Here is a 23,591-nt window from a genome sequence, read left to right as displayed (position 1 = left end):
AAATACAACATACAATAGTTTCATGAAATTTGTGGACAGCTTTTGAATTCCAAACTTTAATCCTTACAAAAAAAGAAGGGTTTACATGTATGTTCACTGCTTTTATTCTTTCCACAAAGAGAGAACTTTCGAAAGCATGGAGAAACCACCCTCAAGGAAAAGCATCAAATTTATGGAAAGATCACAAGCTCCGTGCATTAGCACAAACAGAAGCAAACGCGAGCATATAGCCAGGGGACTCCTTGTGTGAGCTTGTGGAGTCTCGGGGCTGAAAGGACCTTGGCGGTCATTTAGTGCCATGGCGGGTCTCACGCTGGCTGTGAGGACTGTTGCCTGGACTGAGGGGGAATTGAGGTGTCACTAGAACAGGTGTGGTGATCACTTAGAAATGTCTGCAGGGTGGAGAAACAGTTGTTTGTATCTGTCCAACACAGTAGCTCAACGATTAAACCTAGCAGATAAGAACATTGAAGAGTAGAGAAGTTAGGGAACCTTCCCAAGTCCTCAGGGAGGCCGGTGGGAGAAGCCGGCGCATCTGACTTCCTGCCTAGCACAGCACCTGCTCTCGCTCACTGGGCCTTTTCACCAGAACTTTGTACCTGCAGTAGCTGGCCTTCTCTCCATTGTGACTTTCTTACCAAAAGGATGACTCCAGAGGGTCATGACCTCTTCCAGCTTCTGTTACAAAACACCTGCTATGCCGGAGAAAAATGTCCAAGGAGAGTGTGGTGAAAGAATGTAAAATTATACTCTTTCTCCGCCATATTATACTCTATGTCCTTTCCTCCTAGGTGTTTTCATTTGCATTGTCACACATTCATTAAGAATTTCCTAAGGACCCACTGCATTAATTTCCTAGTGCTGCTGTAACAAATTGTCACGAATGCAGTGGTTAGTGGCTTAAACCAATATAAATGTATCACCTCACAGTTTTATAGGTCACAATGTGGACACAGATCTCACCAGAGTAACGTCAAGATGTCAGAAGGCTGCGTTCCTTCTAAAGGCTTGAAGAGAAGAACCCATTCGTGATCATTCTGATTGTTGGCAGAATTCATTTCCTTGTCGTTGTTGGACCGCAGTCCCTCTTTTCTTGCTGCCTGTCTGCTCGGACAACTCCCAGCTTCCAGAAGCCACCCACCTTCCTTGGCTTGCTTTTCCCCATCTCCATGTTCAAAGTCAAGTCAACAGTGGTGGAGAAGATTCTTCACCCATCATATCTCTCTGACCCATGATTTGGCCTCCTTCTTTCCATTTTAAGAGCTCATGTTATTAGATTCGTCTCACTTGGATTAATTTTCCTATTTTGAGGTCAGCTAACGAGCAACCGTAATTCCATCTGTATCCTTAATTCCTTTTTGCCACATAACCAGATGTTCACAGGTACTGGGGATTTGGATTTAGACATCTCTGGGGGAAGCCAGCATTTTGCATACATTGATTATCAGGCCTTGTGCCAGATGCTGGAGACAGATTGATTAATAGATGTGGTTCATAACCTAAGACACACATGTTCATTTGCAGAATTAACAAATTAAATAAAAACTAGACTGGTGTTATTACATGTAAAGTCTTAACAGAGTACAGAGCAGGAAGGGAACAATTCACTATATCTCCATTACTTTTCTTGGAAGTAAGTATGGAGACTGTTATTATCACAAATGCACAGACATGAAAAGGGGATACAGAGAAACTAGTTTTCCTCGGGGTTTTTTTTTTTTCAACGTTTATTTATTTTTGGGACAGAGAGAGACAGAGCATGAACGGGGGAGGGGCAGAGAGAGAGGGAGACACATTATCGGAAACAGGCTCCAGGCTCTGAGCCATCAGCCCAGAGCCCGACGCGGGGCTCGAACTCACGGACCGCGAGATCGTGACCTGGCTGAAGTTGGATGCTTAACCGACTGCGCCACCCAGGCGCCCCACCTCGGGTTTTTTTTTTTAAGTTTATTTATTTATTTTGAGAGAGAGAGAGAGAGAGAGAGAGAATAGGAGGGGCAGAGAGAGAGAGAGAATAGGAGGGGCAGAGAGAGAGAAAGAGAGAGAATCCCAAGCAGGCTCCACACTGTCAGTGCAGAGCCCGATGCGGGATTCAAACCCACGAACGGTGAGATCATGACCTGAGCCAAGATCAAGAGTGGGACGCTTGACCCACTGAGCCACCCAGGTGCCCCACAGTTTTCCTCAGGTTTCCACAGGTTATTTCCGAAGCAAAGAGAAAATCCATGAAGAAGATTGAATCCATTGCTTCCTTGCAACCGTCCTGTCTCCCTACCATTACCATTACCACCACTGTTAGGATTGTTACTGGCCACTAATTGTGAGTGCAGAGGATGTGTAATACATTCAGCCAAGTACTTAAGGTTCATCTTGTTAAATCCCCACAGTGTCTCTGAGGAGAGTGTGCACGTTGGTGACCCTTGCAAATGGCAGAAACCTAACTAAAACGGATGTAAGCAAAATGAGGATTCATTGGTTTATATAATCTTAAAGTCCAGGGATAAGTATCAGAGTCTTATATGTTATTCATTAGATAGATAGATAGATGATTGATTGATAGATGATAGATACATAGATAGATAATGGATGGATAGATATATACATAGATGATAGATGGATAGATGATAGATGGAGGAACGCAGATATGATGAGAATGTAGGTATATTGATCTATATTGATCATATAGATCATGTAGATGTCTATTGATCTACACGTGGAGAAATGAGACATCGATGTGGACCAACCGCTAGTTCTGTCCCCATCGCCCACTTGACTCTTTCTCCCCAGCTCTAGGCTCTGCTTTTCTCTTCGTTAGTTGATTTGACCAACAGCTACAGATCTATAACCACTCAGTTTAGGAACTTCGGCAGGAAGAGATCACCCCGTTCCTGGTGTGTTTGCAGCAGTCCTGCTTTGGAGTCGGATTGTCCTAACCTCGGTCCCGTGTCCACACTTGCGCCATCACTGTGGCCTGGGCCAGGGGGCAGGGGCCGGATCAGCCTCACGTGCACCGCATCCGTCCAGCGGAGGATGGCCGATCCCCAAAGTAAAATCTGCGGGCCGTTCATCATTTAGGGTGATGTTCCTTGCGCTAAACGGCAGCTGCCCACCACACGCCTCAAGGAGAACAAGGAAGCGAGCGCGACTTTCCCAGGGGAGATGTGCTGGCAAGCACTGAGTCAGAGCCCAAAGCAGCCCCATCCTGTGCACAATGCTCAGTGTCCCTGCACTAAAGAAAAGATGCATCTCTTTGAAAAAAATCTAACCTTGTTGGTCAAAGAGCTTTAAACACCCACAGCCTCTTTTCTGTCAAGGGATATTCATTGCTATATTTAAGCTAGAAAATGTATGCTTAATCATTTTAAAACGTTCAGTGAATGCACATAAGCAAAAGGAAGAAAAACCATCATCTACCACCAAGGGGAAAATAACATTCTATACAATGAATAGGGCTTTGCATTCTAAAATATGCTTCTGCAGCATAAAATATCATTTGAATAATAATACAGGATATAACATAAATTACTTAAGCGTTTTAATAATTATAGGACTATATTAAAAAAACGCTTCTATGGACATATATGCACACTTACTTCCATTCACTTCGGGTTTCTTTCCATAAATTCATCTAGGTGGAGTTGGTGGGTAAAAGGGCACACAAAAGTTCAGCTTTTTTTTTTTAACGTTTATTTATTTTGGGGGCAGAGAGAGACAGAGCATGAATGGGGAAGGGGCAGAGAGAGAGAGAGACAGAGCATGAATGGGGGAGGGGCAGAGAGAGAGGGAGACACAGAATCAGAAGCAGGCTCCAGGCTCTGAGCCATCAGCCCAGAGCCCGACACGGGGCTCGAACTCACGGACCGCGAGATCTGACCTGGCTGAAGTCGGACGCTTAACCGACTGAGCCACCCAGGCGCCCCAAAAGTTCAGCTTTTGATACTTGTTGCCAAAAACTCAGATAATTTATGACCACACATAGATTCTCCCCAGCGATGTGTTATACTTCTGGCTTCTCACTCCTTTATGGACATAGAATATTGTCATGAATATTCCTGTATGTTTTAAGCGAAGCATGATGCGTCATTACTTTTCAGTTTTTTAAATACTAGTGTTTGGACTTTTTTTTCTTTTACACTGGTTCTTTTTATTTCTCTTTTGTAGTGCCTCATAACATCTCATTTTAATTTCATACGTGATCTTTTCTTTTTTCCTTCCTTTCTTTCTGTCATGACCCAGGCACGCTCTCTTTTTCCTGAATCTGTTTCTTGTGGGAAATACAGAATTTTTAAGACTGCTGCTTCCCTCACATGGAACAGAGTGGCAGACTAATCAAACACAGCAGGGGTCAAGTGGAGGGGACGCACTGAGCTAACTTCTCGATGTGTTAGTTTACATTGTATCACCTCTGAGCCACACTTCAAAACTCATTCTTACCATTCTTTATATCTTCCCAGTTTAATGGATCTTCTACCAAACAGATAACTCTCGAGCTCTCAAATAAGAGTTATAAGTGAGTGTTAAATCCTGTTATCCGCCTCCCCACCCCAAAGAGAGAGAGAGAGAGAGAGAGAGAGAGAGAGAATCATTTCCTGGTGTTTTATCTCTATCACTGTATACTCATTCTTCGGCTAATTAGCAACCATTGTCAGGCTCCTTTGTATTTTGTTAAAACTTGAGTCTTGTTTCTTCAATGGCAGGTTAAACCAATGACCCCAGAGGGCGACAATCAGAAAGCAGAACAAATAATTCAAGACATCATTGGATGAAATGAATCATAATTATGGTGCTATACCTAACATTGTAACTAAGGAAATAAGCAATTAAAACGCTGTTGCTTGAGACATTCCCTTTGACAACTGACATGCCAGGATCTCAGTGGAAAATATGTGTAAATATAAGATATAACATTGTTTTTAATGGAAGTGTGCATTCTAACGATGAGTGATACCCTCTTCAAGATAGCTACTCCACCCACCAAACCCCACCTGCCTGCCCCCAGTGTCCCTGCTTCTAATGTTTTTGTAATTCCTTTCGGAAAATGATTATTTTTTTTTTTCATTTGAATGCCCTACTTTAAATGTTGCGACTACTAGAATTCAGTTCCATTTAAATCTGAAAAACAAAAGTGGCCAAGAATTCCAGCTAATATATACATTTTTTTAAATTTAACATTAACTCTAAGATACTGAGACCAGTTTTCTTATCCGGTCTGTAAACTGCTCACGTGCATTTGCTTTTCTTTAGAGTCAGAGTATTACCAATTTAAGTTTGGGCATTTATTTTGAGTACAAACATTTTGACTAAAATCACAACTGGTTTTGTTCACATTTAATGTTTCAAAACCTGGTACATCAAATTAGGAAAATAATTTTCCCCTAACTCATTGAAAAGAAAGCTTATTTTTGAAGTCAGGGTCTCTTTATGAGCTATTTCCATGCCTTGAAGCCATTACCTTGTGTTTGCCTCTGTTGAGTGCACATCGACGTTGAGATAGTTGTGTATGTGTTCTGGGATTACACAGAAAGTCTGGTTTTCTTTTTAGAAAGAAAAGCAGGAAATGTTGTTCATACTCTAAAAACATCGATGGATCAAAGCATTAGCAAAACTGTCTCTTCAATTACAACTCATGGTTTGAGATACCGCAGCCACAGAATTATTTATATAGTTTCCTGTTTTCAAGGAGATTTCCTCTGCAGACTCATAGTTACCAAGGATTTCCAAATTAAAAAAAAAAAAAAAAAAGACTGTGGGATACATACTAAACAATGATACTGATTTATAATCGGTGAGCCCACCGTGCCGTTTCACGGAGAAAAATAACACAAGTAAATAGAAGCAGAACATCACAGGTAATGTGCTTAACAAGGACCATACACTACACTTTTTCTCATATGGCTTCTTCGCTGCTGAAACTAGCTGGGTGCTAAGCACGAAGTCCCAGAAACATGTCCCAGAGAGTTCCAGCATTTTCACACCCTCCTGTGATGTGGATTCCTAGGACACACTTACAGAAATTTCTCTGAATTTCTGAAACGCACTTCATGAAGTTCCTTCGACACACTTCCCATCTGCGAGAGCAGTCTGGCCGGAGAGGGGAGAGCGTCTCACAGCCACGATGGTTCCTGGTGAAGAAAGAGGAGGAGTTGAGATTTGTATTCCTTTCCCTGGTGACTCTTGTAAGCTCCGCTCAAGTCGCTGTACTTGGTAACTGATCCGAATAAGGAAGAGGAATGTGAGCCTTTCTGTCCCAACAGTCCCCATGGCCTGGGACCCTGCACTCTTCTGATGCTTTGTGCAAACCCAAACAGCTGAACTATGGCACGCTGACTTCTCCAGAAACCCATATGGCTTTCCTCCACACCAGCCAATAAAGTCTTCATCAAGGCCACCATCAAAGGATTCATTAGGGGAGGGGTGGAAAATTAGAATGATATATCTAGTGAGACTGTATCTTCTTTGTCCATTCCTTTTTTCTTCTTCTTTTCTGTTTTCTTAGACTACATTTTTAAAATTAAAAAATCACTATAACCCTTTTCAGGAAAATAACAATGTGAAATGTGATATTTAACAGCATGTGCTAGATTTCGGTTTAGATTATACTCTCTCAGGCTGCAGACAGTCTGTTTTTCTAGTACAGTCTTGGAAAACTTCAGGACCCGTTATGGAGAAAATTCTCTGCTTAGCTTCAAGACATTTCAAATGCCCAATTTATTTCTCGACTTAGCTTATGGCTTTAATGAATGAGTGAATTCTCTGCAGAACATCTCTGCCATTTTAATGTGGACTTTTGATTTTCCTTTCACTTAACATCATTTTCAGTTTTTAGAGTGATTTATTTTCGAGTTAATGCACAGTTAGCTTTCAGATCTGAGTGGCCTTTCTATATCGAGGTATTTTTGCTTTGTCATCCAAACGACTCAACTTACTGAAACATTCTCTTACAGCTCAAGGGGCATTATTCCTTGCTTCCTTCCCCTCATCAAATAAATGTGTATTGTTCTTTGGGGAATAAACAGCCTGCCAGGTATTTAGAGTACCAGGATGGGGTGAAGAAGTGATCCTTATTCTCAACGATATCAGCTAGAAGAAAAGGAATATAATGCTATAAATGGTTAGGTTCAAGACCGATGCTAACATTTGTTCATCTTACTAGTCTGATACACCTGGCCACTACTCCCCTCGAAAAATTACTCAAATGGAAAAATTTGCCCTTGCTTAGAAAAGATAACTATAAAATTTATAAATATACAGATACTCAGAAGTCCGATTCTAATTCTTTCTGCAGATGGTCATTATGGTTTGGGAAAAAAAAATTTCATTTCTTAGGTTGACCTTTCATTTTATATTGTTGTACCAGCACAATTATAAAATAACCCGGGGGGTCTTGGGTGGCTCAGCCAGTTAAGCATCCAACTCTTGGTTTCAGCTCAGGTCATGATCTCAGGATTTGTGACTCCGAGCTCCTTGTAGGGCTCTGCGCTGACAGTATGGAGCCTACTTGGGATTCTCTCTCTCCTTCTCTCTTTCTCCCTCCCGCCACCCATCTCTCAAAATAAATAAACTTAAAATAAAATAAAATAAAATAACCCTAGAAAACTATCCAATTTTCAAGAGATGACTTCAGAAGAAGCTGTAAAGAAACCACACATAAACATGTCTTCTTGAGATTTGAGAATACAACAGACACGTGGACCGTCCAAAGAGCTTTCACAGAGGATAGCAAGCCCTCCAGGGAAAGAGAAGGATGCTGCCATCAAGGTGGATTTTGGCCTCCTTGGTCTTCTCCCCCCGTCATATGCTTGTGATCACATGACATGACAGACACGTGACATGGCAGAAAGCACTTTGCACGTGGAATTAAGATCACCAGTCTCACCAGGATCACCAAGATCACCAAGCTCACGTTTAAAATAGAAAGCCTGTCTTGGATTGTCCAGGTGGGCCAATGTCATCACAGAACAGAGAAGCATGGGCCAGAAAGATGAGGCAGGAAATTCAGAGAAACTGAAGGCGGGAAGGACTCGACCCCTCTGTTGCTACACAGTTTTACCACGGGGACAGGGGCCACCAGCCAGGGATGCAGGCGGCCTCTAGAAACAGAGTCTCCAGTCAACAGCCAGCAAGAAAACAGGATCTCAGTACTACAACCACGTGAGAGTGAATTCTGCTAACCTCCGGAATCGGCCTGGGTAGTCAAGGCCAACACCTCGATTTCAGCCTCACGATACCCTGAGTGGGGAAGCCAATCTAGCCGAGGCATCTGACCTGCAGAACGGGGAAGTATTAAATGAATGCCATTTAAGCCACTGTGCCTGTGACAGCTTTTACAGCAGCGCTGAAAAGCAAATGGGTGTTTCGGTACCGGACATGTGGGGTCGTGTAACAAATACCAGGAAATATGGAAGCGGCTTTGGAACAAGGCAGCGGGGGAAGTTGGGAGAAGATAAAGGACCAGGCTAATGAGATTCCCAGATTGCCTTGAACAAGATGTCGAAGTGTGGCGTTAAAGACCACCGGCCAGGGCTGATAGAGGAATAAGGAAGGTGTTAATGGAAACCGGAAACGTGTTACGTGGTTTCGGCACGCTCAGCAGAATCGTGCCCTGAAGGAGCACGGAAGGCAGAGATTGCATGTGATGCAGGTGGGCTCTCCAGCCGAAAAGATGTCCCAGCAAAGCGTTCAAGGTGCAGCCTGGCAATTTTTGCTGCTTACGATAAAACGCGAAAGGGGAGCGAGAAGTGAGGGAACTGTTCGACAACACAAATCCAGGATTTGATGATGTGGGGAATCTCTGTCTTCCAAGAGGGCAAGAGATTAAAAGACTTTCCTTTCAGGAAAGCACATTCTAGAAAAGAAAACAGAAGAGAACAGAGGGTTCTGGGCTAATACCTCAGAGAGCTTGAATGGTCAGAGGAGGAAGTTAAAGGCTCTTCGAAGAAGTGAAAGGTGTGACTCATGGATCCCCTCGGCCACCTGGGCAGTAGCCTTAGCCAAAAACAGAGGAGGGATTACCTGGGAAAGATCTGTGGATGAGCTTCTCGTGCGATGGGGCGGATCCTTGCGGCACAGACCAGGAGCTCACACGCCGTTGAGAATTTAGATCAACAAGAACACTGCCAGCTTTGACTGGAAAGGACAGAGACAGGATGGAAGGAAGAAAGGGTGTCAGACCCCCCCCCCAAACGTGCTAATGAAACGTCTCAGCAGCAAACACGTGGTGTTCATCATAAAAGAGGAAGGATGAGTCAGAGGGCAGAGTTCTGAGCCCAGAGGGGAGCTGAGAACCACACACGACTGTTCCCAGGCCTGGAAACCAAATGGCGTTTGTGCAGCTGGACTTCGAACCTGCTTTGGACTGATGACCCCCTTTTCCTTCTGTTTTCTTCCTATCTGAGGCAGAGTGTCTATAACTCCTGGCCTCTGCCTATCTCACCAGTGTATGTTGGGAGCAGATAACTTGCTTTCTAGCTTCACAGATACAGAGGACTTTTGTCCCAGGATGGATTACACCCAGAGTCACATCAATACCTAATTTAGGTGGTTGGACCATGGGATTCGGGGATTTTGAACTAAGATTTAGAGATTTCTGCACTTTGAGTTGATGTTGTATTGGAGGGAGGCATTTGGAACCTTAGGATGTGGTTTGCATGTGGCATGGATGTGAATCTTTGGAAACCAGAGGGCAGGGCGGTAGACTGAATAATGGCCCACTCCACCATCACCCCCCCAAAAAATGCCCCTAACCTAATCTTCAGAACCTGTGAACACACTGCATGGCAGAAGAGACTTTGCAGGTAGGAATAAGATTATGGACCTGGAGATAGAGGATTATTCCGGATTATCTAGGTGGACCCATTCTGATCACCTGAGCCCTGAAAACCACAGAAGAAGGCAGACAGTCAGTCAGAGACATAGTGCGAAAGGCAGAAGAGATGACGAAAAAGGAAAAGCCAGAGAGATTGGAAGAATGAGCAGAACTTTGTGGGTCATCACTGGCTTTGAAGATGGAGAAAAGGGCCATGAGCCAAGAAGCGGGGACACACGTCCTCTGGACACTGAGAATTACCCTGTCAACAGTATACAGGGACATCAGCACCCCGGTCCCTACAAGCAAAGGGAACCACCAGACTGAATAGCCATAAAAGTGAATTCTTCCCGAGAGTCTCTGCAGAGGAACTCAGCCCTGCCAGTGTCTTGATTTTGGTTTGTGAACAGGGGGTAGAGAAACCAGTCAGCCCCGCTAGACCTCTGACCCACAGAACTGTGCATAAATAAATGTGTGCTGGTTTAGCTGGTAAGTAAGTAGCGATCTGTTAACAACGTCAGTAGGAAACACACACAGTTAGAATTTCCACCACAGCGCTGGGCGCTAAGATACAGTGAAGTAATGCCTCCTGTTATTAGAAGACAAAGATCATGAATCTAGGATCTGTACCCGAGAAACTACCTTTCAAAATGCGACAGTGAAGTTTATTTGTTTAAATTAAATATGTGTATGCATGGGGGCACCTGGGTGCCTCCGTCAGTTAAGCGTCTGGCTCTTGGTTTCAGCTCAGGACATGATCTCACAGTTCATGGGTTTGAGCCCCTTGTTGGGTTCTGTGCTGACAGTGTGGAGCCTGCTTGAGAATTCTCTCTCTCTCTCTTTCCCTCTCTCTCTCCATCCCTCCCCCTGCTCGCTCGGTCTCTCTCTCAAAATAAATAAACTTAAAAACATTTTTTAAAAATATGGGTACTCATGAAAGTTCACCTTCCGCATGTGCTAGCCGAAACATAAATTGAAGTTTTACTCTAGTGAAACAAGGGTACAGCAAAGAAGATAATGTAGGATCTTAATGCGGGTGGTATAGTGAAATAATAAATGGTAAGATGATATCTGTGCCACAAACAATGTAAAAAAAAGTTTGTATTAGAACATCGAGACGGGTATGATTATGAGGCTGGATGAGTTAGCGATACAGGAAAGAATGTAGAATATTTTCCTGATTATATGAAACATGAAAGACAATTGGAACTCGGGAAAAATGTGCAAGAGAATCACGAGTCACATACAAAGCTATCTAAAATTTTCATGATTTTTATGAATTGATGAAGCAGAAAAGTGAGAATCTGTTTTGCCTGATGTTTAAACTATCTTCAGTAATATTGTAATGAAGTGGGATTAAACGAACGCTAAGGATGTACTTTATTTTACTTTCAATATTCAAAATTTTGAATATTGAAGAGCTCTGTGTGCTCTTAGCATACAGAGCACAAACACATAGGGAAATGTCATTGTATTTTTAGAGAAAAGCAATGGTTGGCCACATGTAGGGATCACTGGGGGAGGAGAGAACTATAGTGATACAGCTTTCTTAGTGGGTCTAAATCACTGGATTAAGATATAGGTGAAAGGATTTGTCGTGTAGACTTCTGAAGATAATCACTCCCAACATAAAAGCAAACAAAAATGTGGAAACAGAATCCATCCAAAGTGTTTATCCCTGGAGAAGAGTATTAGGATCAAAGAGAAAGAAAGGTAATGATATTTTGGGGACCCCAGGTGGCTCAGTCGGTTAAGCATCCGACTTCGGCTCAGGTCATGATCTCAGTCCATGAGTTCGAGGCCCGCGTCGAGCTCTGTGCTGACAGCTCAGAGCCTGGAACCTGCTTCAGATTCTGAGTCTCCCTCTCTCTCTGCCCCTCCCCTGCTCATGCTCTGTCTCTCTGTCTCAAAAATAAATAAAAACATTTTTAAAAAATGTTTAAAAAAGGTAATGTTTGCTTTCTGATGTTATTCGAGCATTTTTATTTCCATGCACATGTAATAATTTTCTCATTGCCATTATTGCCAGTTTATTTCCAAAATATTTTTTTTTATTATGAAAATGCATTCCAGATAAACTCTCTTAGCTTAGGTGGGTATTAGTAAAAGGTTATCATGTGGTCTTATCCTTACTACCTTTAACAATTCCTATTGGGCGGGGAGGAAGAGCAGACAGTAAGTGGCCAAGTAAACAGAAGCATCCGACTGTCCCACTTCTGACTCCAGCAAAATAACCAAGGGAACGTGAAAACTCCAGGTCATCAGAAACGGCCCATCCACGTGCAAGAGACTGAACCATTTCTTCAAGAAGAATGGAAATCAGATCACATTAGAGCATGCCGGGGGCTCCCCTGCAAGAATTGAGACCTGTGATCCCACAAGTACTCGCTTGGAGGAAAACGGTTTACGGATAAGGGCGAGTTGAGAGAGAGCTGGCAAGCATTCTCCCAGACTTCCTGCGGTCAGGGCCGGCTGACCAGACATTCTCGAAGGCCGTGCAAGGTCCCCAAGGCAAAGCATGGGCTTCCTCTCCAGTGCAGCACGAGAGCGTCGGTAGAAGAGGTGTGGGTCACACGGGTATTGTAATACAGCACAGAGAAGATTCAGGTGAATGAAGCTAACTTGGGAAGGGCTACCCAGAGCACTGGATCCCTAACTGCACTTCTAACCATCCTTGGTGGGAGTGGGGGTGGCGGGGGGGGTTGAGATGTCAAACCAAGTAAGTAATAAAGTCACTCGAGCTGTTTTGACACATCACTGTTAAAAGAGAAATATACAGAATATTTCCCAGGGCTGTTGTAAGAAAAATGTGTCACAATTTTGGAGGCTGGACATCTGAGATCAAGGTGTTGGGAGGGTTGGTTCCTTCTGAGGGATGCGAGGGAGAGTCTGTTCCACACTTGTTACCTAGCTTCTGGGGGTTTGCCGGCGACTTTGGTATTCCTTGGCTCATAGATACATCACTTGTCCACCCGACCTACTCCCTGTGTCTGTTCACAATGTTCCCTCTGTCCATGTCTGTCTCTGTGTCCAATTTCCTTTTTCTTTTAATTTTTAATATATGGACACAGATCATATTGGATTAGGTATCCCGTAGTGACCTCCTCTTGATTAAGTCTCTGAAGATCCTCTCTCCGAATCAGGTCACATTCTGTGGTACTAGGTTCTAGGTCTTTAATATCTTTGCGGGGGACTTGGTTCAACCTTTGTCACACAGAAAACAAAATATGGAATCTCATAAAATATGCTTTACATGAAAGCAGGAAGTTGAGAAGCAGAATGCTACAGCACATATTGGAGAAAAGTTACCCCAGGGTAATTTTACACAGCATCTACTCAATAAACTTCAAGAACATACAGAAACTTTAAGACAAGAGGAGAAGAGTGGAAAGGGAATTGGGCTGGGAAGCAGGCAACCATAACACTGGGCTTAGATTTTAAAAAGGAAATATTGTAGGGCAACAAAGAAAACTTGCAAATACGTGCTAGATGTATTGCATCAACCATCTAGAAATCGGAATAAACAAAAGGGAGGGACAAGCATGAAGAATGTAGGGGCCAGGTCCAAGGTGGAGACCTGCGGTATAGAAATGGACACAGGGGATGTGATAAGTTGAAAACATACAAAACATAAAACTGAGAAAAGAAACAGAGAAATGACAGGAAATATCTTGCCTGAGCTTGAGGACAATCCTATGGGCAGGTGAAAGTGATTCTCTCCATTCTGGCAAAATTTTAGAAATTAGATTAAATTCCAAACAGTCCCGAGTTCTGAGGATGAAGGCAATATCCCACAGGCTCCAGGGGAAAATATGTCTTTGACCACTGGACGTCATATTTCTCTTTCAAAAAGACTGGACCAGTATCCAAGGCTGCATCTGTTCTGCGGGAATCTCTCTCTAGCGTGTGGCTGGTTGGTCCTGCGCGGATGAAACAAGTCCCGTGGATCTGCCTTCCCAGGAGTGTGTCATGAGAACCCCACAATCCCAGTCACTCCCCAACGGCACTGCACTGAGAGAATAAATTGCTGGAGTCCTGTGTGACCACATGCATGAAAAGGCAGCCCAGCCTGCCTGCCGGGGGAGGTGTGGAGGGGGAAATCCAAGCATACGGGTTACCGTGCTCACCTCCACCAGGGGGAGGGCACGTCCCTCTCTGATGGCCACAGTAATCCCGTGATTTGTCCTTCATGCTGCCTGGTGTGCTCTCAGCCTTGCAGTTCATGAAATAGGCTTGAATTTTTCCAGTATTACTCCCGCCACCTGTTCTTGTTCTTTTCGTTTTTTTCACCCAAATTAGCTCCTCTGGGTTTCTCTTAATTGCAACCACATAATCCCTGAATAAGATAGATATAAAGCAATATGCAAACATTAATAATTACTACGTGAGGGACACCTGGGTGGCTCAGTGGGTTGAGCGACCGACTTCAGTTCAGGTCATGGCTCGTAAGTTTGAGCCCCACGTCGGGCTCTGTGCTGACAGCTCAGAGCCTGGGGCCGGCTTCGGATTCTGTGTCTCCCTCTCTCTCTGCCTTTCCCCCACTCACACTCTGTCTGTCTGTCTCTCTGTCTCTCTCTCTCTCTCTCTCAAAAATAAATAAACATTAAAAAAACTTTTTAAATAATAGTTACTAGGTGAGAAGATATAAAATATGAGTAATTTGATAATACCTGAGTTTAAGACATCTGATGGTAGCCAAAAAATGATACAGAATGAGGAGATGGAAGAAACAGAATTTTGTTAACCTCCTTATCAGTGATACTGGTAATTAGACAAATCTAAGTTCAAGTGTGTATGGTTTTTTAAAAGCTAAAGTTCAAGTAGAATTAATAACAGCCAGCATTTAACAAATTATGAAAAAAATAGCATTTAAATATGCTCACACGGAAAGTTATAGAAAGCAAAGGGAGTGGTAAAAAAACAATTTTAAATGTTTGGAAATATTATTATATGATGATAAAAGCAAGACGAAGCAGTGTAGATACGACAATAAATGTAAATGGGTTAAACTCCCCTTTTCATTGTGAAACTTACATGTAGAACACAGTAGAGAGAAAATATAAAGAGACCAAGAAAAATTAAAATAATGGACAAAGGTGTATCAGATGATGTATCTGCATGGATGTTAATATGCATGGAGTTAACATTAATACCAGACAAAATATGCTCTATACGACAAGAGGAATATAAACAACAATAAAACTTCACCAAAAATAAATGAACAAAGTGTCATGTTTTCTTGATTTATACTAAATGTCTAGTGAAAAATGTGAAGATTTATGAATTTTCTGTACCTGACATACATATGTCTGTGGCTGACATAATAGCCAAATGTATAAAAAGCAAAATCGTTAGAAACAGTTGTAGAAGACACATTTCTCGGTGGGTGACGTTCTAATAGGCAAAAAATATATAAACAGAGAGACTAAGCATTGTTAGCAATGTTAATATTTTCAAAAAATAGCAAGATAATAGTTTTACATAATGCAAAGAAAAACCACAAAGAAAATAATGAGAGAAAATCAAATTTCTTAAGTATATGTATTTATTTTGTGAGAGGCAGAAAGGGTGCACAAAAGTGAGGGGGAGGGACAGAGAGAGAGGGAGAGAGAGAATCCCAAGCAGGCTCTGCACTGTCAGCACATGGCCTGAGGCTGGGCTGGATGTTGGGCACTCATGGGTCATAACCTGAGTGGAAATCAAGAGTCTTATGCTGAACCGTCTGAGCCACCCAGCTCTCTGAGGAAAAGAACTTTTTTAAAGGCCACGTTCTTGAAACTAAGGTAAATAAAACTTGAAGTTAGTGACAAAATTAGTTTTGAAAAGTATCAGCTGACATTTTTAAAAAGCCATCAAACACTCTTTTAAGTCACTTAGATATAAAAGGAAATGTTGGGGCGCCTGGGGGACTCAGCCTGTTAAGCGTCTGACTTTGTCTCAGGTCACGATCTCAGGGTCCGTGAGTTCGAGCCCTGCGTCAGGCTCTGGGCTGATGGCTCAGAGCCTGGAGCCTGCTTCCGATTCTGTGTCTCCCTCTCTCTCTGCCCCTCCCCCGTTCATCCTCTGTCTCTCTCTGTCTCAAAAATAAATAAACGTTAAAAAAATATTTTTTTTAAAAAAATAAAAGGAGGGGCGCCTGGGTGGCGCAGTCAGTTAAGCGTCCGACTTCAGCCAGGTCACGATCTCTCGGTCCGTGAGTTCGAGCCCCGCGTCAGGCTCTGGGCTGATGGCTCAGAGCCTGGAGCCTGTTTCCGATTCTGTGTCTCCCTCTCTCTCTGCCCCTCCCCTGTTCATGCTCTGTCTCTCTCTGTCCCAAAAATAAATAAACGTTGAAAAAAAAAATTTTTTTTAAATAAAAGGAAATGTACATTACAGTTACAGAAAATGTAAAATCGCGGCAAATTAAAACATGAAAGAATTGGCTAAAGCTATTCTCAGAGGAAAATTTAAAGCAATAACTAACTTATTAAGGAAAAACATGAATTCGAACGAGTAAAGTAGCATTCAATTCAATATGGTTAGAAGGGGGATAATAAAAGAAGATTGAACAAAGGATGAAGAAGGAAATAACATAAGAAATTGATGCATTAGCAAACAGAATAAATATCAGAACATATCCATTATTTCAAGACCTGTATCTCTGATCATGCAAAGGAAAGTGGGCAAAAAAAAATCTTTCGAGTCTTATCAGGGACAAAAAAAATGATGAAATAGAGTATTAACAATAAAGAAGATATAGAAGCTTAGTCTTAAAATATGCATAACTCTGCATTAATACATGTAAAACTATCAATAAGAGAAGCTATTTTTAGAGAAATATGAATGATCAGACTTGACAAAAACCCTCACAGATTGATAGCCATAAAAGAAACTGTAAAATTATGCAAATTACCTTGAAGAAAAGCTGGTATCCAGAAAGTTTTTTAGATTCCAAACTAGAGTTTCTAAAACTCCGTAATTATGTGTATAGAATACACATATATATTGTGTGTATATTACATATATGATCTCACTTAGTAATATACACAAAGTTTAAAATCACTCCTACCAAACCAAATAAAGATGAACAATGTGCAGTCACACATGCTGAATAGAATCTTACTCACATGTGAAATCTATAAATTACATGCACACTTACGTGTGAATATATGTGTCTGTATGGACAAACATTTGGGAAAACAAATGCAGCAGTTTCTTCTTGTTTCTTCATTCATCCTAATGAAGTCAGATTTGGGGTGATTTCCCCCTTCTTTTTACTTTACTGTTTCTTAAACTTTTGCATTCAGAAAAATATTAAGCATATTACTTGTTCAGATATCTTAATAGTCGTGGTGAAAGGTAAATTACTGAGATAATGAAGGATTATATTTAAATATTATCATGTGTTTACTTTAACCATTTCCTTAGAACATCTGACATTCCTGGACTTAGATAATATTTGTAATGACTACACTAGAATAATTGTTTTGAGCTATTAAAAATAAGGGTCTTCCATGAGTGGTTCAGACCAACTGAAAACAGAAAAAGAATTTGAATTGGATGTTTTTTAAGGTCTTTTCTCATAATAAATTCTTTTTTTAATCTTTTTTAAAAATTTTGTTTTAATGTTTATTTATTTTTGAGAGAGACAGAGACAGAATGCGAGTGGGTTAGGGGCAGAGAGAGAGGGAGACAGAATCCGAAGCAGGCTCCAGGCTCTGAGCTGTCAGCACGGAGCCCGACGCGGGGCTCAAACTCAGGAGCTGTGAGCTCATGACCTGAGTCAAAGTCAGACGCTCAACCGACTGAGCCACCCAGCTGCCCTTAACCTTTTTAAAATTTGTTAATGTTTATTTTTGAGAGACAGAGAGGGGGGGGGGGACAGAACGTGAGCGGGGGAGGGGCAGAGAGAGAGGGAGACACAGAATGGGAGGCAGGCTCCAGACTCTGAGCTGTCAGCACAGAACCTAATGTGGGACTTAAACCCATGAACTATGAGATCATGACCTGAGCCAAAGTCAGACGCTTAACCGACTGAGCCACCCAGGCGTCTCCCCCCGACCATAATAAATCTGATTCTATTCTTTGTCCCAACTTACAATAGCAATAATTATTATGTGAGATTTTACTATCTGCAGGCACCATTCTAAGCAATTTGTGTATATTATTTAATTCTCCAAAAAAAAACTCCATGAGGCTGGTACTATAAGATAGAATAGTAATTCCTATTATTATTATTATTACTTAATGCCAAATGGCAGCTAATGATTCATTAGAGATTTCAAATAGAGTATTTTGTAAGCAAAATGTATCAGAACATTTCATTCACTGAAAATTTCCCTTTTCCCTTTCATAACCCTTTCCCTTTTCCCTTTCGTAACCTTTTCCCTTTCTAATATGTATAATGTGCAATGAAATTCATTTCCTTCATCTAATATATATAACGTGCAATGAATTTCATTTGTGCAATGAAATTATTGCGTGAGAAATGAATTCTTTTCATCTGGAAATAAGTTCTGGTAGTCCCTTGAATGATGTGGAAGACTCAGCCTCTGGGGGTAGGTTTCCCAGGAAGCATGTCTGTTTCCCAGGAAGCAGATGGTTGATCTCGGAAGTGCACCTGCCAGGGGGTCAGGGAAGCAGGATTCTCAGAGGGACAGTATCTGGAGCTGGAATGGCCCTTCACAGATGCCCTGATGATCGAAGGCAGATGCCCAGGGGCCGAGAGACGGTTTCTGGATCCACCTGCCGGTATTATTCTAGCTGGGGGAATGAATCAGAGATGGAACAGAGCAGAATGAGATACAGAAAAGTACAGTGATGTTTTCTAGGCAGACCCAACAGAAAAGAAATTGTTTTTAGGCATAAATCCGAAAGGATGGAAGGATGGATAAGTTTCAAAGAGCTTTTGCTCTCCTGGACAGATAGGCTGCATGTTTCCTGGGAAATCTGATCCAAAGAAATGTACAAACTTCTCCATGTAAACAGTTCAGGTAGGTCCCCTTCCCAGGCCACTCACAACCTTGCTTAGGTGCTCCATTGCAATACTTCCCCTGCAGACATGGGATCCAGAACGCACAGGCTTCTCGCGTAAAAAATAAGAGATGAACAAACCAAGAAGAAAAAAATGACTTGAAGAAAATAGGGCCCCTGCAGGGAGGAAATAAAACGTGGCAAATAAAAGCTCTGCAAATCTCTCCACGATGAAAGAATATATTGCAACTGTGAAATGAGACCAGTCAGTTCAAAACAAAACACCAACATTCAGAGTACGTGAAAGAACTCTTGGAAATTAAAATGTGATAGAAAAAAAAAAAAACCTCAATAATATCATTACACAATAAAAGTCCCCAAATCCTCCAGAAAGTAGAGCAAAGAGATGCAGTGGCATAAAGAGAAATGAGATAAGAGAATTCAAAGGCAGGGCCCAGGGGCGCCTGGGTAGCTCAGTCGGTTAAGCGGTCTGACTTAAGCATCTGACTTTGGCTCAGGTCATGATCTCACAGTTCGTGAGTTCGAGCCCCACAGCAGGCTCCGCACTGAGTGTGAACAGCCTGTTTGGGATCCTCTGTCTCCCTCTCTCTCTCTCTCTCTCTCTGCCCCTCCCTCTCTCTCTCTCAAAAATAAATAAACATTAAAAAATAAAATAAAACTAAAAGGTGGGGCCCAGAAGCCCAACAACTGAAGATGGGTGTCATGCACAGAAAGAAATCTGGAGGATAAGAATTTCTGAACTAGAATTCCGTGCTCAGCCAAACAAGAAATTAAATATGAGGTAGAACAAACACATTTTTAGGCATGCGGCATCTCAGAAATTTGCTCCCAGGAGCTTTTCCTTACAAAGATACTACCTTGGTCCACCAAACCCAGAAAGGACATAGGAGCTATTCCTCAGTAGGAGAGCCACAGGACAGAAGCTGCAGGTGTCCCCAGGGGGTCGTTCATTGAGGCTGTCAGGCTGGTGGCTGTACGCCAGGCATAAAAGCAACAGGTCCAGATCGTGAAAGACTCCGGGAGATAAAGCTGATAGAACATCCCCATTCTGCCGAAACAACTGGGAGGGATTTGGGGTTGAAGTCGTGAGTACGTAGGAAACTGTTAGATAATGATTAGCTCTTGGAAAACCAGAATGGCGAGGGACGGAGATCTCCAGGTGACTGCATGTCTGAGTTAAGACTTGTTTTGACAACGTCGTAATACAGGGAAGCATGCTGAACTTAGAGTGGGAGGTGCATATGGGCTGAAAAATGAGTATTTTATCCTCACGTGCCCTAGGGGGAGGTCTATAAAGATAAAAAGATTTAAAAAAATCAAGAAAAGCATAAAACAGGTTATTTCCAGAAATGTAGCTAAATACAGAAACAGCAGAAAGGGGCTCAAGTATTTGTCTCTGAGAAGGAAAAATTGGGGCTGGGGGAGGTGGAAGAACTTTTTTTTAATATCTTGTGGAATTATTTGATTATTAATATACATGCATGTATAACTCTGAAAAAATCCTATAAAAGGATGGACAAGGGGGAAAGAAAGTGTGAATTTTATCAGTCAAGCAGAATAGTACATTTATTGGCCTAAATGAACTGCCTTATTCTTTCTGAAATGACTTTAGTTATACATCAGTAAACTAGCTTCTGAACACATTTGGAAGAGCTTCTTATTTGGATGAAATTGTCGGATATATATATTCTCACTATTAACTTTCTAAAATGTTGATCTAAATGAACTTTAGATTTCTATTCTTATAATCTTAACTATAAACTCTCTTTTTTTGTAGAATATAATTTGGAAAATGTATACTTCAATAAATGATTAGTCTACTAGTGAGGTATCTTATTTGAAAAAAGAAAATATCATACAATAAAAATGTCGGAGATGCAGACCTCATTAATTCAGTTTTTTTTTCCGTATTCTATCTAGGAGAAGGTGAAGTTTACCTTTGAATGCCTAAGAAGAAATGAATATTGTAAGCATCATTATAAGGATATCTTGGTCATTTCTTTAAAAGAAACTGAAGATTGCAGTGTATAATATCTTATTTAATAGATTTTTAATTAAACAAATATGTATTGAGTTTATTCATGTAATAAGTGCTTGTTAAGTATCTGTTTTGTTCAGGCATTCTTACACAGTGGGAACACAAAGCTGAAATACATAGTTCCTGCTTTTAAGGTGACACATGAATAAGGAAATTGACATAAAACTAGGAATTACGGTGAAAAGGACAGATAACAATTGAAGAGTTCCACAGAATACGCTAGCAGCCCAGGAGAGAGTATAGACTTCACACAGGCAATGTCAGGAAAGCTGACCTTGAAGATAAATGAGAGTAAGGTCTATGAGTTGATGGAAAAAAGTCCAGGAAGAAAAAGCAGCTTGAGAAGTGGTGAAGGTATCGTGTGCTCTGGAAGAACCAGCAGTTCAGGCTGTCTGGAACATTGGCCAATGAGTCTGCAGAGACGGGAAAAGGTATTTTAGATTGTATTAGTTAGGTGGAGACAATGAGACACTACTACTAGCTATTATTATTAAGAGGAGCCAAATTTTTCATGCTTCTGTATACTAGGCACTAAGCCAAGCTCTTTACATACAAAATCTTGATTTAATCCTTGTAACTACTCTGTCCTCGCTTTTAAAGTTTCAAGCTTGAGGATAGTATAATAAAATCTGTGTAGAAAGTTTTTGCTAACACTCTTGCGAAAATGTTGCCGTCAGGTAAAAAAAAAAAAAAAAGATACAAAATGGGTTCTGTAGCTACTTAACAAAATTATATATAACAGAGCAAGAAACAAGATTGGAAAGATTTGAGGTAGCCAAGTATTTTATTCTTGTCACCAATTTGAAAGTTTCTAAAATATCCATGTATCAATTTAAAAATAAGAACAATGCATTATTATAGAGGAAGCAGGGAAAGGAGAAGGGAGGAAGGGAAGACATTCCGGGAGGAGGGAAGATAAAAGAGAGGGGGCAGGCATTCCTGGAAAGGCAAGGGAGGTTGGAAATAGAACAACAGAGAGCCTCTTCCTGCAATGGTCCAGGCATAAGATAGGTCTTCTGCAGTAGAACAGCAAATGGAAGAAAAAGAACAATCTTTACAAAATAAATCCAACGGAAATGTCCCCATTGGATGCTTAGAAGGCTCTGCCCATTCACCAAGAGGGCGAGCTAAGGACAGGGTGAGGTCGAGAGGAATGATTACTAAAGCTGGTTCCTAGAGCTATGATGTTACAATTGGTCGGTTGTTTCTCTTAGCACAAGTAGTTACTGTTACTTTACCTGTTACATCAGTTAATCGCATTCCTTCTAAAGAAAAAGGATGGTTGTACAGCCTTGGTCACCAAGCTGATCCAGAACCTCAGGTTCTGATTTTGGACCTAATGGAACCTTTCACTCTGTATTCATCACAACCCAGAGCTTCCCTGGTGTGGCCTCCGGGAATGTAAAGAGAGCGCAGTGAGGAACTTAAAAGTACCGGTTGACTATGTGTCCACATTGCATTGACTTGCCTTTCCTTTACAAAATGCTTAACTGCCTGTAAGATTTTGTGGATCAGAACGTTAGAGTAACAGCTTCACTGTACTGTGTGAGCTCCTGCCCGTGGCTCTTGGCGCCTTTTAACCGGGCCCTGTCCTGTCTTCACCCTCCAGGGCTCTACGAAACCTTCCTAACCAATGATGAACCCGAATGCTGTGATGTCAGGAGAGAAGAGCGCCCCAGCAAGCCCTCCAGAGGGACGGTGGGGACCAGCGGCCCCTGTCACAGGACGTCACTCACAGTGTCATCAGCAACCAGACTGTGCAACAGCAGACTCAAACTGTGTGTGCTCGTACTGATTCTCCTGCACACAGTGCTCACGGCCTCCGCGGCGCAGAACAGCACGGCGTTGAGCGTAGGGGGCATCAACGCGCTGGAAGACAGCTCGGCGCGCGAGGAGTAGCCAGGAGGGCCACCCCAGGGCCACCAGGGCCATCAGGGCCCCGCCAGGGCGCACCCAGCACCCGCCCGCTGCCGCTCGGACACACTGGGTGCTTTTACCCTCCAACCGCTTCTCGAAGGGCCTTTAGGGTAAAATCTCAGAAGATGGGCCTGGATCCAAACGAGGACACAAACACAGCTTTTTATTGACTAAAAGGCTGTAAAGTGACTTAAATTTCTCACACCATTTTATACACTGTGTTTTAATGTTTGGAGGTTTTATTTGCTTTCCTTTGATTTTGGGTTTATTTGTTCTTTTATTTTTTGCACTTGTTAATACAGGATTTATTTTTTGGGGATGGTTTCTCAGAGGTAAACTAAGTCTTCACTGTCTCTTTCTCTCTTTCTCTCTCTCTCTCTCTATATATATTTCTAGTCATTGTGTGTGTTCATCAGATAGTTCTGTCTCTATGTCTTGTCAGTTTCTATTAGCGGAATGATTGCTATGACCTCGCGGTATATAGCAAAATACAACAACAAAAAAAAAATCATAAAAAAATAAAAAAAGACAAAAAAAAGAAAACAACAAAAAATAAAAATAAAAAACCCCCTAACTCTTCCCTCCCGCTTCGGAAAGCGACTGCCTTCCCCGCCCCCTCCCATCCCCAGCCCCTCCCAGTCCCCTCCTCAAAACCCTCCCTATCCCATGCCTGCCCCCAATCATCCCATCCCCACCCCCCACTTCCCAATCCCCTTCCCCCCAACCTTCCCATCCCCGCCCCACCCCTCTCTAGCCCCTTCCCAGGCCCCGCCCCCGCCAACCTCTTCCCAGGCCCCGCCCCCGCCAGCCCCTTCCCAGGCCCGGCCCCCGCCAGCCTCTTCCCAGGCCCCGCCCCCG

The 23,591-nt window shown here is 42.3% G+C and overlaps 1 protein-coding gene across 2 annotated transcripts in view; it reads left to right on the top strand.

Annotated features, from left to right (window-relative positions):
* The window catches only part of NALF1 (NALCN channel auxiliary factor 1), a 630,837-nt gene extending 607,785 nt beyond the window's left edge, over positions 1-23,052 (top strand). The window contains exons 3-4 of one of the 2 annotated variants that reach the window (XM_043582829.1): positions 20,699-20,744; positions 22,426-22,539. In XM_043582829.1, the coding sequence (XP_043438764.1) occupies positions 20,699-20,721 (23 nt within the window). In that variant the 3' untranslated portion in view covers positions 20,722-20,744; positions 22,426-22,539. Of the gene's footprint in view, positions 1-20,698; positions 20,745-22,425 lie in introns of both variants that reach the window. The other variant, XM_043582820.1, reaches the window with a different exon arrangement.
* The last annotated feature ends 539 nt before the right edge of the window (positions 23,053-23,591 follow it).

This window comes from Prionailurus bengalensis, chromosome A1, assembly GCF_016509475.1.
Source record: "Prionailurus bengalensis isolate Pbe53 chromosome A1, Fcat_Pben_1.1_paternal_pri, whole genome shotgun sequence".
In the NCBI taxonomy this organism is placed as follows: domain Eukaryota; kingdom Metazoa; phylum Chordata; class Mammalia; order Carnivora; family Felidae; genus Prionailurus; species Prionailurus bengalensis.
This window is presented reverse-complemented; position numbering and strand designations above follow the sequence as displayed.